General features: G+C 43.9%; 2 protein-coding genes and 1 pseudogene across 2 annotated transcripts; 1 reads left to right on the forward strand and 2 right to left on the reverse strand.

The window, feature by feature from the left end:
* Nucleotides 1-14,147, forward strand: part of LOC138080679 (interferon beta-2-like) — a 77,738-nt pseudogene that overhangs the window by 56,554 nt on the left and 7,037 nt on the right.
* On the reverse strand, nucleotides 3,441-4,028 carry LOC138080949 (interferon omega-1-like). The gene has a single exon (XM_068973858.1). It carries the CDS (start codon nucleotides 4,026-4,028, stop codon nucleotides 3,441-3,443), a length of 588 nt encoding a protein of 195 aa, XP_068829959.1.
* Nucleotides 12,411-12,998, reverse strand: LOC138080914 (interferon omega-1-like). Its single transcript, XM_068973804.1, has one exon. The coding sequence runs from the start codon at nucleotides 12,996-12,998 to the stop codon at nucleotides 12,411-12,413; it is 588 nt and encodes a 195-aa protein (XP_068829905.1).

Consider the following 14,147-nt stretch of genomic DNA (forward strand, 5'->3'; position numbering starts at 1 on the left):
GTCAAACAGGAGATGGCAAGACTGAACGTCAACATTCTAGGAATCACCTAACTAAAACGGACTGGAATGGGTGAATTTAACTCAGATGACCATTATATCTACTACTGCAGACAGGAATCCCTTAGAAGAAATGGAGTAGCCATCATGGTCAACAAAAGAGTCCGAAATGCAGTACTTGGATGCAATCTCAAAAACATCAGAATGATCTCTGTTTGTTTCCAAGGCAAACCATTCAGTATCACAGAAATCCAAGTCTATGCCCCAACCAGTAATGCTGAAGAAGCTGAAGTTGAACGGTTCTATGAAGACCTACAAGATCTTTTAGAACTTACATCCAAAAAAGATGTCCTTTTCATTATAGAGGACTGGAATGCAAAAGTAGGAAGTCAAGAAACAGCTGGAGTGACAGGCAAATTTGGCCTTGGAATACGGAATGAATCAGGGAAAGACTAATAGAGTTTTGCCAAGAAAATGCACTGGTCATAGCAAACACCCACTTCCAACAACACAAGAAAAGACTCTACACGTGGACATCACCAGATGGTCAACACTGAAATCAGATTGATTCTATTCTTTGAGCCAAAGATGGAGAAGCTCTATACAGTCAACAAAAACAAGACTGGGAGCTGACTGTGGCTCAGATCATGAACTCCTTATTGTTAAATTCAGACTTAAATTGAAGAAAGTAGGGAAAACCACTAGACCATTCAGGTATGACCTAAATCAAATCCCTTATGATTATACAGTGGGAAGTGAGAAATAGATTTAAGGGCCTAGATCTGATAGATAGAGTGCCTGATGAACTATGGAATGAGGTTCGTGGCATTGTACAGGAGACAGGGATCAAGACCATCCCCATGGAAAAGAAATGCAAAAAAGCAAAATGGCTGTTGGGGAGGCCTTACAAATAGCTGTAAAAAGAAGAGAAGCAAAAAGCAAAGGAGAAAAGGAAAGATATAAGCATCTGAATGCAGAGTTCCAAAGAATAGCAAGGAGAGATAAGAAAGCCTTCCACAGTGATCAATGCAAAGAAATAGAGGAAAACAACAGAATGGGAAAGACTAGAGATCTCTTCAAGAAAATTAGAGATACCAAGGGAACATTTCATGCAAAGATAGGCTCGATAAATGACAGAAATGCTTTGGACCTAACAGAAGCAGAAGATATTAAGAAGAGGTGGCAAGAATACACAGAAGAACTGGACAAAAAATATCTTCACGACCAAGATAATCATGATGGTGTGATCACTCATCTAGAGCCAGACATCCTGGAATGTGAAGTCAAGTGGGCCTTAAAAAGCATCACTATGAACAAAGCTAGTGGAGGTGATGGCATTTTAGTGGAGCTATTTCAAATCCTGAAAGATGATGCTGTGAAAGTGCTGCACTCAATATGCCAGCAAATTTGGAAAACTCAGCAGTGGCCACAGGACTGGAAAAGGTCAGTTTTCACTCCAATCCCAAAGAAAGGCAATGCCAAAGAATGCTCAGACTACCACACAATGTCACTCATCTCACACGCTAGTAAAGTAATGCTCAAAATTCTCAAAGCCAGGCTTCAGCAGCACATGAACCACGAACTCCCTGATGTTCAAGCTGGTTTTAGAAAAGGCAGAGGAACCAGGGATCGAATTGCCAACATCCGCTGGATCATGGAAAAAGCAAGAGAGTTCCAGAAAAACATCTATTTCTGCTTTATTGACTATGCCAAAGCCTTTGACTGTGTGGATCACAATGAACTGTGGAAAATTCTGTAAGAGATGGGCATACCAGACCACCTAACCTGCCTCTTGAGAAATCTGTATGCAGGTTAGGAAGCAACAATTAGAACTGGACATGGAACAACAGACTGGTTCCAAATAGGAAAAGGAGTCCATCAAGGCTGTATATTGTCACCCTGCTTATTTAACTTATACTCAGAGTACATCATGAGAAACGCTGGACTGGAAGAAACACAAGCTGGAATCAAGATTGTGGGGAGAAATATCAATAACCTCAGATATGCAGATGACACCACCCTTATGGCAGAAGGTGAAGAAGAACTAAGAGCCTCTTGAAAGTGAAAGAAGAGAGTTCAAATTTGGCTTAAAGCTCAACATTCAGGAAACGAAGATCATGGCATCTGGTCCCATCACTTCATGGGAAATAGATGGGGAAACAGTGAAAACAGTGTCAGACTTTATTTTGGGGGGCTCCAAAATCACTGCAGATGGTGATTTCAGCCATGAAATTAAAAGAAGCATACTCCTTGGAAGGAAAGTTGTGATCGACCTAGACAGCATATTAAAAAGTAGAGATGTTACTTTGACAACAAAGGTCCATCTAGTCAAGGCTATGGTTTCTCCAGTGGTCATGTATGGATGTAAGAGCTGGACTATAAAGAAAGCTGAGCGTCGAAGAATTGATGCTTTTGAACTGTGGTGTTGGAGAAGACTCTTGAGAGTCCCTTGGACTGCAAGGAGAGCCAATCAGTCCATCCTAAAGGCGATCAGCCCTAGGTGTTCATTGAAGGACTGATGTTGAAGCTGAAACTCCAATACTTTGCCCACCTGATGGGAAAAGCTGACTCATTTGAAAGGACCCTGATGCTGGGAAAGAGTGAGGGCCGGAGGAGAAGGGGATGACAGAGGATGAGATGGTTGGATGGCATCACCGACTCAATGGACATGAGTTTGGGTGGACTCTGGGAGTTGGTGATGGATAGGGAGGCCTGGCATTCTGCAGTCCATGGGGTCGCAAAGAGTCAGAGACTACTGAGTGACTGAACTGAGCTGAATTGATGACCCAGGAACTGTCATAAATAATTCATTTCAGTTTACAAAATCCCTTTTTCTCTCATTTCTTTCAACCAAGGGTCTTCCCTTGTGGATCAGACAGTAAAGAATCTGCCTGAAATGCAGATTCCAGATTCCATCCTTGGTTGGGAAGATCCCCTGGAAATGGCAACAGACTCCAGTAGTCTTGCCTGGAGAATCCCATGGACAGAGGAGCCTGGTGGGCTATAGTCTATGGGGTCCCAAAAGATTCGGACTTGACCTAGCAACTAAACATAAAGCAGTAAAAAATTCAAGAAGTTCACCTTGATAATATTTAATAAATAAAACAAATTACAAATTTAATGACATAAAAATGTGACTGTATTTGTTAAATTTTAATACAATATAAACAAAAATATTTTATATAGAAAAATAAATAGGAGGAGATCAAAGAATAAGCATAACAAAATAAATAAGCAAACAAACAATAAAATCAGGGCAGTCTTCACTTCAGGACTGATGCACCTGCAGCCAAGAAAATTTATATATCTTCAGTTACTACTGACAAAGCATTGGCTGAAGTAATTCAATCAATTTGGTGGGTAAAGTAGAAATCAGAGTCTTCTGAAATGGCCACAGATGAGTGTGCAAAGATGATGGGGCATCTGAATCAGTGAGAGTCATGTCAAGGTGAGTTCACGTCTCCATCCATCATTCTTAGCCTTTCTTGCAAGCTGGTTGATGAGGACAAGGATCTCATGATTTCCACTCTGATGGTTTCCCAGGCGCAGTCGCTGTATCCCTTCTCTTGCAGGTAGAAATGGATGCCCTGGAAGTACCTCTTCATGGCCAGGGTGGGGCCCGTCCTTCCCAGGGCAGAGTCTTCCTCTCCCATATCCTGCCCCAGGCAGGCGTCCAGGTCGACAAGCTGGTCCAGGAGTCCTTTGCGGAGCTGCTTCAGGAGGGTGGTGTCCCAGGCAGCAGAGGAGCGCTCTGTGTGGAAGAGGTTGAAGCTCTGCTGGAGAATCTCGTGGAGCACAGAGATGGCCTGGGCCTCCTGGAGCTGGCCGCCCTCCACCATCTCCTGGGGGAAAGCGAAGTCTTTTCTGTCCTGCAGACACAAGTGAGGGGGGAGTCTCGTCATTTTGCCCAGGAGCCTGATGTTCTTCCTGCCAACCAGCACGTGTTTCTGAGACAGGTCGCAGCCCAGGGATCCTCCCTGGCCGTAGCTGACCAGCGCCAGGGCCATGAGTAGAGAGAGCACGAAGGCCATGGGGAAGATGCGGCTGCTGCTGGGCTGGCTGAGACGGCGTCTGGGGGAACCTTGAGGTAGGTTCTCTGATGCCAGGCTTTCTAAGCGAGGCTATTAAATAGGGAACATGGTAGTTTTCATTTTCTAGTCATTTCTATGCACTTTTACTTCCTTTTTTGATTTTCATTTATGTATTCTGAATATGGTCAAAGAAATTGTCATCAGTCTAAACTATTAATTTTATCTATTTCCCAATAACCTCAAATGTACCCATCCAAATGGATAGTTTTCAATCAAATGAGAAAGGTCTTTGTCAGACATCAGAAATGATATAGGTTTCTAAGTACAAACATTACCACTCTTTCTCCTTCATGTGTAAATGTAGCTCTTCTCTGTTCCATGAACACATTTTTGGCCCTGATCCTAGGCTCAATTTCTGTTTCTTCCTTTACTTAGGAAGGCAGGCTCTGTATTTATCAGGGATTTACCACGTCACTCTAGCAAATAAACTGTTTGAAACAAAGGATGGGTTTTCTTTAGTGTCTGATTTAGAGAAGAGGCTGATTATTATGAGTCCATGAGCTCCCTCATGTTTCTCTTCCTTCTAGAACATGTCCCTGCAGGTCCATGTGGTTGTGCTTCAGGGAACCACAAAGTCAGGACTATTACAGACATCAGGCTTGCGTTCCACCGTTTTTGTACTGGAGACCTATTGTCCTTTGCTGGCCCAGCCAATACTCCTATAAGAATTCTGGTTCTTCTCAGATAAAATGGGTGGGGAGACTCTAATTCCAGGATAATTGATTGTGTTTGCCCAGCAGCACCTCACTCACACAGGAGAGATCACATGGAGCCACCCCCTGTCCTCTGGAGTGACAGAGTCCCCTTGCTCACCTGCTGGACTCCCTCCCTAAGGGCAGGCTGTTATTGGAAGCTTATGTCACAGAATCTAATGAGTTACAGCTGTTCATTCAGGCAGTTGATTCCACCAGGCATCTCTGTTCCTCTGAGAATGCAGGGCAGTGAGACCCAGCCTACTTGATCAGGAGAAATAGTCCTCTTTCCTTGAGTGTAATTTTTCATTTAAACTTTTTATATTCACTTTGTGACTTATTTCGGGTAGGCTCTGGGAGTTGGTGATGGACAGGGAGGCCTGGCACGCTGCAGTTCATGGGGTTGCAAAGAGTCGGACATGACTGAGCGACTGAACTGAACTGCACTGACTGACTTATTGGATGAGGTTTGTCTCAGTGCTCCTGTTGCGGTTGTAATTGATGATGATGTGAGAACAACAAAGGGAAGTGAAGAAGCCAGAGGGGCTGCATCTCTATCACTTTCAAGACGTTAGTTTTTTTGTTTCTCTTTGCAACTTTTCTAGAAAGTAAAATTGCACATTTTTTTGTGTGGGCAATAGAAAACAAGGGTAAGTCTCAATGTCATGAATACGAAAGAAGGGAAGTGGTTTCCCCCTGACCCAGTGACGTGTTCTGAGTTAGCAAACTTCAGTGCAGCACAGCTGGGGACAAGTCTGAGGCAGAGGGAAACGATGAGCCCAATATGAACAGCAGAAAGGCTGGGACAGGGCTGCTTCTTACAGAAGCGCAAAGAAGGACAAGCCCTTGATCTGTTGACTGCCGTCAGCTTTGTAAGACCAGCCACCTAATTTTTCTTCTCTTGAATCAGCATGTGGTCAGTATAAGGGGAGGAGGAAGAAGTCACACTCACCAGCTCACAAGAGACAGGCAATCAGAGCCCCAGTTGCTCGAACACTAATGCTCTCTGGCAGGGTTGACGAGACCAGCCTTGCTGATCATCTGCGTAGGTGATAAATCCACCTGGGCAAAGAGAATATGCTTTGAAGTAACTAGAATGAAAGGGAATTAAATGATTCCAAAAGAGCCTGATCTTAGTCTAGCTAATAGTAACTATGACATTAAAAATAATAACTGAATTTTATTGATTACTAACCCTCATGATCTCCCTAATATTCCAGCTCTCGGTACTATCACATTGATGGGTTGGGTTTCTGTGGGTTTTTAAAGAATTTTTAAAATATTTATTTTATGTGTTTATTTGGCTGTGGCATGTCTTAGTCGATGTATGCTGGTTCTTGGATCTTGGTTGCTTCATGCAGGATCTTTACTTAAGCCATGGGAAGTCCTGCTTGCCAATCAGAATCTAGTTTCCTGGCGAGAGATCCAGCTCAGGCTCCCTGCTTTGGGAGCATGGAGTCCTGGCCCCTGGACCATCAGGGAAGTCAACGGGGAGGGTTTCAATACATGAATTTGGGGAACGCACACACATTCAGTCTGTAACACGGTAGTAAGGAGATACCAAGGTATTGTGTTTATGGCAAGGATTCATTAGCATATATTTCATTCTTGATATTAGTGAGGAGTAAGAACACGTTCCCTGATGCTGCCCTCACTTTTTATGGCACCTCCATCCTGAATTGATTGCTAATTAAATGTTACAAGACTACAGTGGACATGATTACCAAGGACCTGCCATTAAACTATTAATGTTTATCAAAAACGACAGTGACAACAACTACAAACTCCTTAGCCTTTGTGAGGGACTCACGCAATACTTCCAGCATAGTTGAAACTGAGTTAATAGTTTTGTTTCGAAGAGCCTCCCGCTAAGACTTTATTGGAATAAAATAATCTAAGAATGAAATGGCAAATCCGGTTTTCAAAACCTAACATGTCAGATTCCAAACTGCTTATCTAGACTGTGACGCCTGCGCCCGCTGCGTGCACTGAGCACTCACTTAATTTCCTAGTTTATTTCTAACACAAGATGCACCCTTGTTGTTTCATACCTCGATGTGACAAACCTCTTATTTCCATTAGTTCACATCTACCTCCAAATTCTAGATAAGCTGAGCAATTTACAACGTATCTGATTATTTTGTATAATAAGCAAAATGAAATTATCAACTGGTAGTTATTACTGACAGTCTAAATGTGATCGACAAAATAATAATTCTAATAATTATAAAATAATCATATTTAACTGTCCAAGATGATTCATATAGATTGTGCAATGAATCCTCACCATAAATTGGGGATACATGATGGATAAGATCCTTATGAGTTTTGACTCCAGCAGGGGATTGGGTTAGAAACATTTCAGTGAATCCTCTGTAGAAAACACCAAGCTGATGGCTCTTGTGACTGTAATTTTAAAAAAATACTTAATGCTTTTGAGAGGGCAACAGACAGGAAAACTGGGGGTCTTCAAACAGAGGAAACAGGCTGCAAGTGTGAGACATTTTTAATCTCTTTACTCTTGCCTGGAAAATCCCATGGGTGGAGGAGCCTGGAAGGCTGCAGTCCATGGGGTCGCTAAGTCGGACATGACTGAGCGACTTCACTTTCACTTTTCACTTTCATGCATTGGAGAAGGAAATGGCAACCCCCTCCAGTACTCTTGCCTGGAAAATCCCATGGACAGAGAAGCCTGGTAGACTACAGTCCATGGGATTGCAAAGACTCAGACATGACTGAGCGACTTCACTTCTCTATACAAATTTAAAAAGAGGTTTCTCTTAAAATTCTGTGTTGCCATAATGACACCTGGTTCCACCTGAACTTAACTTTTCCCAAACCTTGAGCTAACCAATGTATTTTTCTTCTGGAAATGTTTGTCTTAAGCTGTTAATGTACTGTGTATTTACCCTAGACTCTGTGTTTAAGTCAGTTCCACCCAAAGGCTCAGAACCGACTTGACAAACCAGTCTGTTATACTCATACACTGTTCTCCTAATCTGTGCTAATGAAACTGTATATTTGTTTGGAAATCTGCCTTTCTTCAAGATTCACATCCATCATTTTGTGGCCGGGGATGACTCACCTGGTGCCAATGTTGTCTCAATGCATGTTGTGGGTGAGGGACCTGGTGCCCTTCTCTGAGTTTTGAGACATTTCCATTCTCTAATTAGCAGACTGCTAGTAGCTATATAACATCTGGCGGAAGAGAAGCATGGGGCACTCTTACTACCCCCGTCTGATGTCTATGTCAGAAGCTTTCTCTATCTCTTTTATACTTTAATAAAACTTTATTACACAAAAGTGCTGAGCGATCAAGCCTCGTCACTGGCCCTGGATTGAATTCTCCTCCGGAGGCCAAGAATCCTGGTGTCTTTCGTGGTTCAGCAACAAACTTTTGCTTCCAAATTATATGAATTTGGCAAATGACAAAAAGAATAGAAGACGACCTATGCTAACAGGTGAAATGTGAGGGATGGAGCAGAGCATCCCCATTGCCTTCAGCAGGGAGACCAGGAGTGCAGAAAATCAGCACTTCATCTGAGCCTCTCTGAAGCAGTTCAGGTCCTGCACTAAACTCCGGAGCCCTCCAAACTCCTTTTGCTGCGCCCCAGCGGCCGGGAGGGGGCGCCCGATCTCTCAGTAACTGACAGACCCGCACCGCCCACCCAGCGGGACCCGCCTGCAGGGCTGCCCCCTGGGGCATCAGATCCACGGGGAGAACTCGCGGGTGGCCGTGGGCAGGAGCCGCGACCGGAGCGAGGCGCCGCCGGGGCCCAGGGAGAGCTTGGGGCCGCGGGAACAGAGAGGAAACTTGCTTTTCGGGCCCCACTGCCCAGGCGAGCTTTGCGCCGCGTCGCTCAGAGCCTTTGATTTCTGCACCTCCAAATTCTAGATAAGCTACCATTGCGTCCATCCTCCCCTTCCTGGGAGAAGATTTTAGCCAGAGCGGTTCACACCGGTGCCTTTTAATGCCGCGACTGACGGCTGGAAATCACAGCATGTTGTGGTATGTTTTCAGATTCAGGGCTGTTTTGGAGTGAGTGGAAGTCGTTCAGTCGTGTCTGACTCTTTGCGACCCCGTGGACTACACAGTCCATGGACTTCTCCAGGCCAGAATACTGAAGTGGGTAGCCTTTCCCTTCTACAGGAGATCTTCCCAACTCAGGGACTGAGCCCAGGTCCCCTCATTGCGGGCAGATCTTGACCAGCCGAGCCACAAGGGAAGCCCTTGTTTATGGGCAAAGCAGTAATTCAGCGAAAGGGGAAAGGGATCTACAGTCTGGATGGGAATCTGCTCGATACTGGGACCCTCCAGTGGGAAGACTTGGGGACAAAACAGACTTCAAAAGAAGCTCCTAGGTACAGGGGAAATTATTTCATTTAACATTAATAGAAATGGTTAATTTCTCCTGTCATGTTCATTGGTTGGAAAATGTTTTAAAATGTATAAGTCTTCAACTCACATCAAATTCAAATATTTTCTTTATGCCACAACAGTACTTTAACTTCCTGGCTTTAATGGAAGCAAAATCATCAATAATGTTTTCAATATTACTTTTTGGTATCTCTCTCTTCATCTGAGCGAAAGCCATATTTGACAAACTTATGAACCAGTAACTATTTTGAATAACTCATTTCAATTTGCAAAATCCTTTTTTCCTCTCATTTCTTTTAAACAAAGGTCATCTATTAAGCATTTTTTTTAGTCAGTTTTTCATTGGAGAGTTTCATGAACTTTTTCAAAATGTCTTCTCATGCGGATTAAAATGCTTTTGATTTCAGCATAAAGTGTACTCAGTAGACACCAACTGTGAAATAGGCAGTTGGATATATAATTCCAGCATGCGTCTTTGGAAGACATCATCATCAGGATAGATTTTTAAAGGCCTGAAAACTAGAGCAGGTCATGACCTACTTCATCAGTTTGGACAGAAGACAGTTCTGGGCTTGGAACACAGGAAAACCACAAACTCCGTGGTCACAAATGAAATTCAGACTGGATACCAGCCAGATGGCAGGAGTGCAGTGTGAGTGTGAAGCCTGGATCTGGTTGAGGACCTTGCAATCTGTGTGTCTTCTAGCTGGAGATCACGGAGTTTGAACGAAAATGAATCATGAGCTCCTTTACCTGGGTAAAGAGACAGTGCAAGAGCAGTGGGTGCGTTCTCTATGGATCAGAAATTCACAGAGGAAGCCTGCACTTCCAGTGGATATGATGGGGAAAGGCTGTCATCTGTTCTAGTGCAGTGGTCTTAAAACTAACGTCTCAGCTCCACAGCTCTTCTCCTCAACGCTGCTCTGTGATGCTGGGGCTCTAGTTCCTTCCAGGACATTTCTCCTTTGCCTATAGATTGTTTTTCTGTCCCATGCCAGTTCCAAGGGTGGACTAGAAGGCTGGAAGGAATTTTCTGTTTTCCTGACTGGAGTATGACTGATAACAACCGCCATCAATTAGGAAAAGGAAAACTAATGGTTGCTGCTAGATGCTATGTGTCACCAGTCAGATGGGCAAAAACTAAAAAAGATGATAAGACCCTGTTTTGGTCAAGGTGTGAGAACATATAAGAGCTTATATGGTCTTGATATGGATTAATGTACCATTGTTATCATGGACAGTTGGCAGTATGCATGTGCAAGATTTATGTGTTGACAAATAATATTGACTTCATGCCCCTTATTCAGAGAAAGACTCTCACTAAAGTATGACACCTGCATTCACTTGTAGCAGTCTCTCCTCTAAAGGCACTAATTTCTGAGAAGGAACAGCTCTAGGAGGTGACCCTGCCAGCACTTAGGGACTGGAGTCTTTATGGAAAACAACTAGGATCAAACCCAGGACAGCCCAGGACTGGAGAGCAGAAGCTCACACTGCATGGCCCTTGCTCTTTTCTTCCTGCCTCTGCCTTGCTGCTGAAAGACGGAAACCCAACAGAGAGTTGAGAAGGTGATTTTAGAAATAGGTTAAAAAGTAGTATAGGACTACTCATACTAAAGAACAAGAAACATTATTAATGAGTAATGTGTGTGATTCTCTGCAGTCCTAGGAGATCCCTCTGATTTCCCTATTATTCATTTTTATAGTAGATCAAAGCATTTTCTACTAATCCTTCTTTTTCAAAGAATTTCTATGACTTCCTAGACTGCTTCTAGAAGGCTGAAACACAGAAATTGGAATTGTCTCCAGCATTGAGCACAGAAGAGTTCACAAACTAAATTGTGAAACTAGCACCCAAGTTAAATATTTTTACCAAGGACCAGCATCTTTCCAGTGTTGCCTTTCAGTCACTGCCTCAGGCCAGCTGTCCTGTCTGTTCCCTGTGGGCAGCTACTCTGGGACTCACTGTCCTGATCATTTCTGCCAGGCACACTGTTATGCTTCTTGTAATATGGGCCCATTGATCCTAACAGTAACCCTGTGAAAAACTACTGCTATTTTCCACATGTTAAAGAAGAGAATCAGGACAGCATGTGTGCCTGCGTGCATGCTAAGTTGGTTCAGACAGGTCCAGCTCCTGTGATCCATGGACTGTAGCCCACCAGGCTCCTCTGTCCATGGGATTTTCAAGAAGGAATACTGGAGGGGGTTGCCATATCCATCTTCTCAGTGTTTGTGATATTTTCCAGGGTCATACTGCTGTTAAATAGCAGAGCTGCATTCAAAGGTTTTAAAACTTCTGGAGCTCTCCTTTCACTTGTGCTCTCTTGCAGTGATTTCCACTCAGAGAAACTTTGAAGCCAGAAACCATCACAGAACAGAGCTCCTGTGTTGGAGGCAGTGAAGATATAGTGCAAGGGAGTGGATTGTTCAGTAAAGCAGGACCGAGGAGAAGGCGGGAGGAAGAGCAACAGGTGTCAGGCTCAGCCACTCAGCACCGCATGTTCGCAGCTTCCCTGGAGGAGGGGAGTCCTCCCCCCACATACTGACACCAACCATTCTCTGTAATTGGGTATAAACTAGTTATACTTGTGGCTTCAGGACTACTCATCTACCTCCGTTTCAGAGACTCCTTTCTACCTGTTTCTTTTGGGTGGAGGGGGCTGCACTCCACAGCTTACAGGATCTTAGTTCCCTGACCAGGTATCCATGGCACCTGAGCGTCTCACACTGGAAGCATGGAGTCCATTCCACTGGACTTCCAGGGATCCAGAAATTCTACCTTTTGACAATCATTTCCCGAAAAGTGATACAACTATTCTGTAGTATAAATGGACAAATGCTATTCTATGATAGGTTTATGTAGACCAAATAAGTATTTAATTCTTCATAATGAAAACAGTCATTACTTTCATAAGAAATTAATAAATAAAACAAATTAGAAGATTAAGGAAATGAACATATTTTCTAAATTTTATTACAATGCAGAAAAACATTTTTACATGAAAATATAAATATGATGAGATAAAATAAATACATAAATAAACATAAATAACATCAGGGCAGTCATCCCTTACGGACTGATCCCTGTGCAGTTGAATACTTTTTATATCTACTTGCTTATTGCTACTGAGAAAGTACTATTGATTGAATTCAGGAAACATGGTGGCTAAAACAGAAATCAGAGTCTTCTGAAATGACTTCAGGGGAGCGTACAAGGGTGATGTGGCATCTTAGTCACTGAGAGTCATATCAAGATGAGTTTAGGCGTCCATCCATCATTCTTAACCTTTCATGCAAGCTGGCAGATGAAGAGAAGGATCTCATGATTTCCACTCTGACGGTTTCCCAGGCGCAGTCGCTGTATCCCTTCTCGTTCAGGTAGACATGGATGCCCTGGAAGTACCTCTTCACGGCCAGGGTGGGGCCCGTCCTTCCCAGGGCAGAGTCTTCCTCTCCCGTCACCTGCCCCAGGCAGGCGTCCAGGTGGTCCAGCTGCTGATGGAGTCCAGTGCGGAGCTGCTCCAGGAGGGTGGTGTCCCAGGCAGCAGAGGAGCGCTCTGTGTGGAAGAGGTTGAAGCTCTGCTGGAGCATCTCATGGAGCACAGAGATGGCCTGGGCCTCCTGGAGCTGGCCGCCCTCCACCATCTCCTGGGGAAAAGCAAAGTCTTTTCTGTCTTGCAGACAGAAGCGAGGGGAGATTCTCCTCATTTCGCCCAGGAGTCTGATGTTCTTCCTGCCAACCAGCACGTGGTTCTGAGACAGGTCACAGCCCAGGGATCCTCCCGGGCCGTAGCTGACCAGCACCAGGGCCATGAGTAGAGAGAGCACGAAGGCCATGGGGAAGATGCGGCTGCTGCTGGGCTGGCTGAGACGGCGTCTGGGGGAACCTTGAGGTAGGTTCTCTGATGCCATGCTTTCTAAGCGAGGCCATTAAATAGGGAACATGGTAATTTTCATTTTCTAATTGTTTTAATACACTTTCACTTCCTTTTTTGATTTTCATTTATGTATTCACAATATGATCAAAGAACATGTCATCAGTTTAAAGTATTAATTTTACCTATTTCCCAATAATTTCAAATGTACCCATCCGATTGGATATATCAATTAAATGAGAATGTTTTTATTATTCATCACTTTTATTTACACTGTTCAGCATTTTCTGCTCAGAGTTTCAGAGCTGGAGGAAGGACATTCAGTGATGGTGTCTCTCACTGGAAACTTATGTCACAGAATCTAGTGAGTTTCAGTCATTCATTCAGGCCGTTGCTTCCACTGGGCATCTCTGTTCCTCTGTCTCTTTCTTCCTGTGAGAACGAAGGACGGTGAGAACCAGGCTACTCCTTCAGGTAATACTATAATATTGAATGAAAGGTTATTTAGAAAATAATCTGTTAATGAAATGGTATTTTTAACAGTAATATCGGAATGTTTTTTACTTGTTTAGGATCCTAATCCTCAAGAAGGTTTCCAAACCTCTCAATGTACTTTAAACGTTCCCTGAGGAGCTTCCCTGGAGGCTCAGTGGTGAGGAGTCCACCTGCCAACAGGACCCCATGCGGTCCTAGAGGATGCGCGTGCTGCAGGACAGTGAGCCCGGGGACACAGCTCCTGCCCTGTGCTCTAGACCCCGGGCCCTCACCACCGAGCCAAGTGCACTGGAGCCTGAGCTCCCCAACAAGAGAGGCTCCCACAGTGAGAAGCCTGGGCCCCACAACTAGAGAGGACCCACCTTTGCCACAGCTAGAGAGAAGTCCGTGCGGCGGTGAAGACACAGCACAGTGAGAGATGAATAAATGAGTAAAATTATTTCAAAAGTCCCTCTGACTTTACATATAGCTACTAAGTGCGGTATGTCCCAACTAGAAAGAAGAGAAAGATGATTGATCCATCAATGTCCTGAAGATTGCCTACATTAAATACATGAATTTCCACAAAGATCTTTGTTACTTTGAGAAATTGTATTCTTCCAGTGTTCACTTTACT

This window comes from Capricornis sumatraensis, chromosome 6 (assembly GCF_032405125.1).
Source record: "Capricornis sumatraensis isolate serow.1 chromosome 6, serow.2, whole genome shotgun sequence".
In the NCBI taxonomy this organism is placed as follows: domain Eukaryota; kingdom Metazoa; phylum Chordata; class Mammalia; order Artiodactyla; family Bovidae; genus Capricornis; species Capricornis sumatraensis.

What these genes read in the sequence shown, in the direction of transcription:
- LOC138080914 (XM_068973804.1), bottom strand. Translation starts at nt 12,998, where the DNA reads ATGGCCTTCGTGCTCTCTCTACTCATGGCCCTGGTGCTGGTCAGCTAC.
- LOC138080949 (XM_068973858.1), bottom strand. Translation starts at nt 4,028, where the DNA reads ATGGCCTTCGTGCTCTCTCTACTCATGGCCCTGGCGCTGGTCAGCTAC.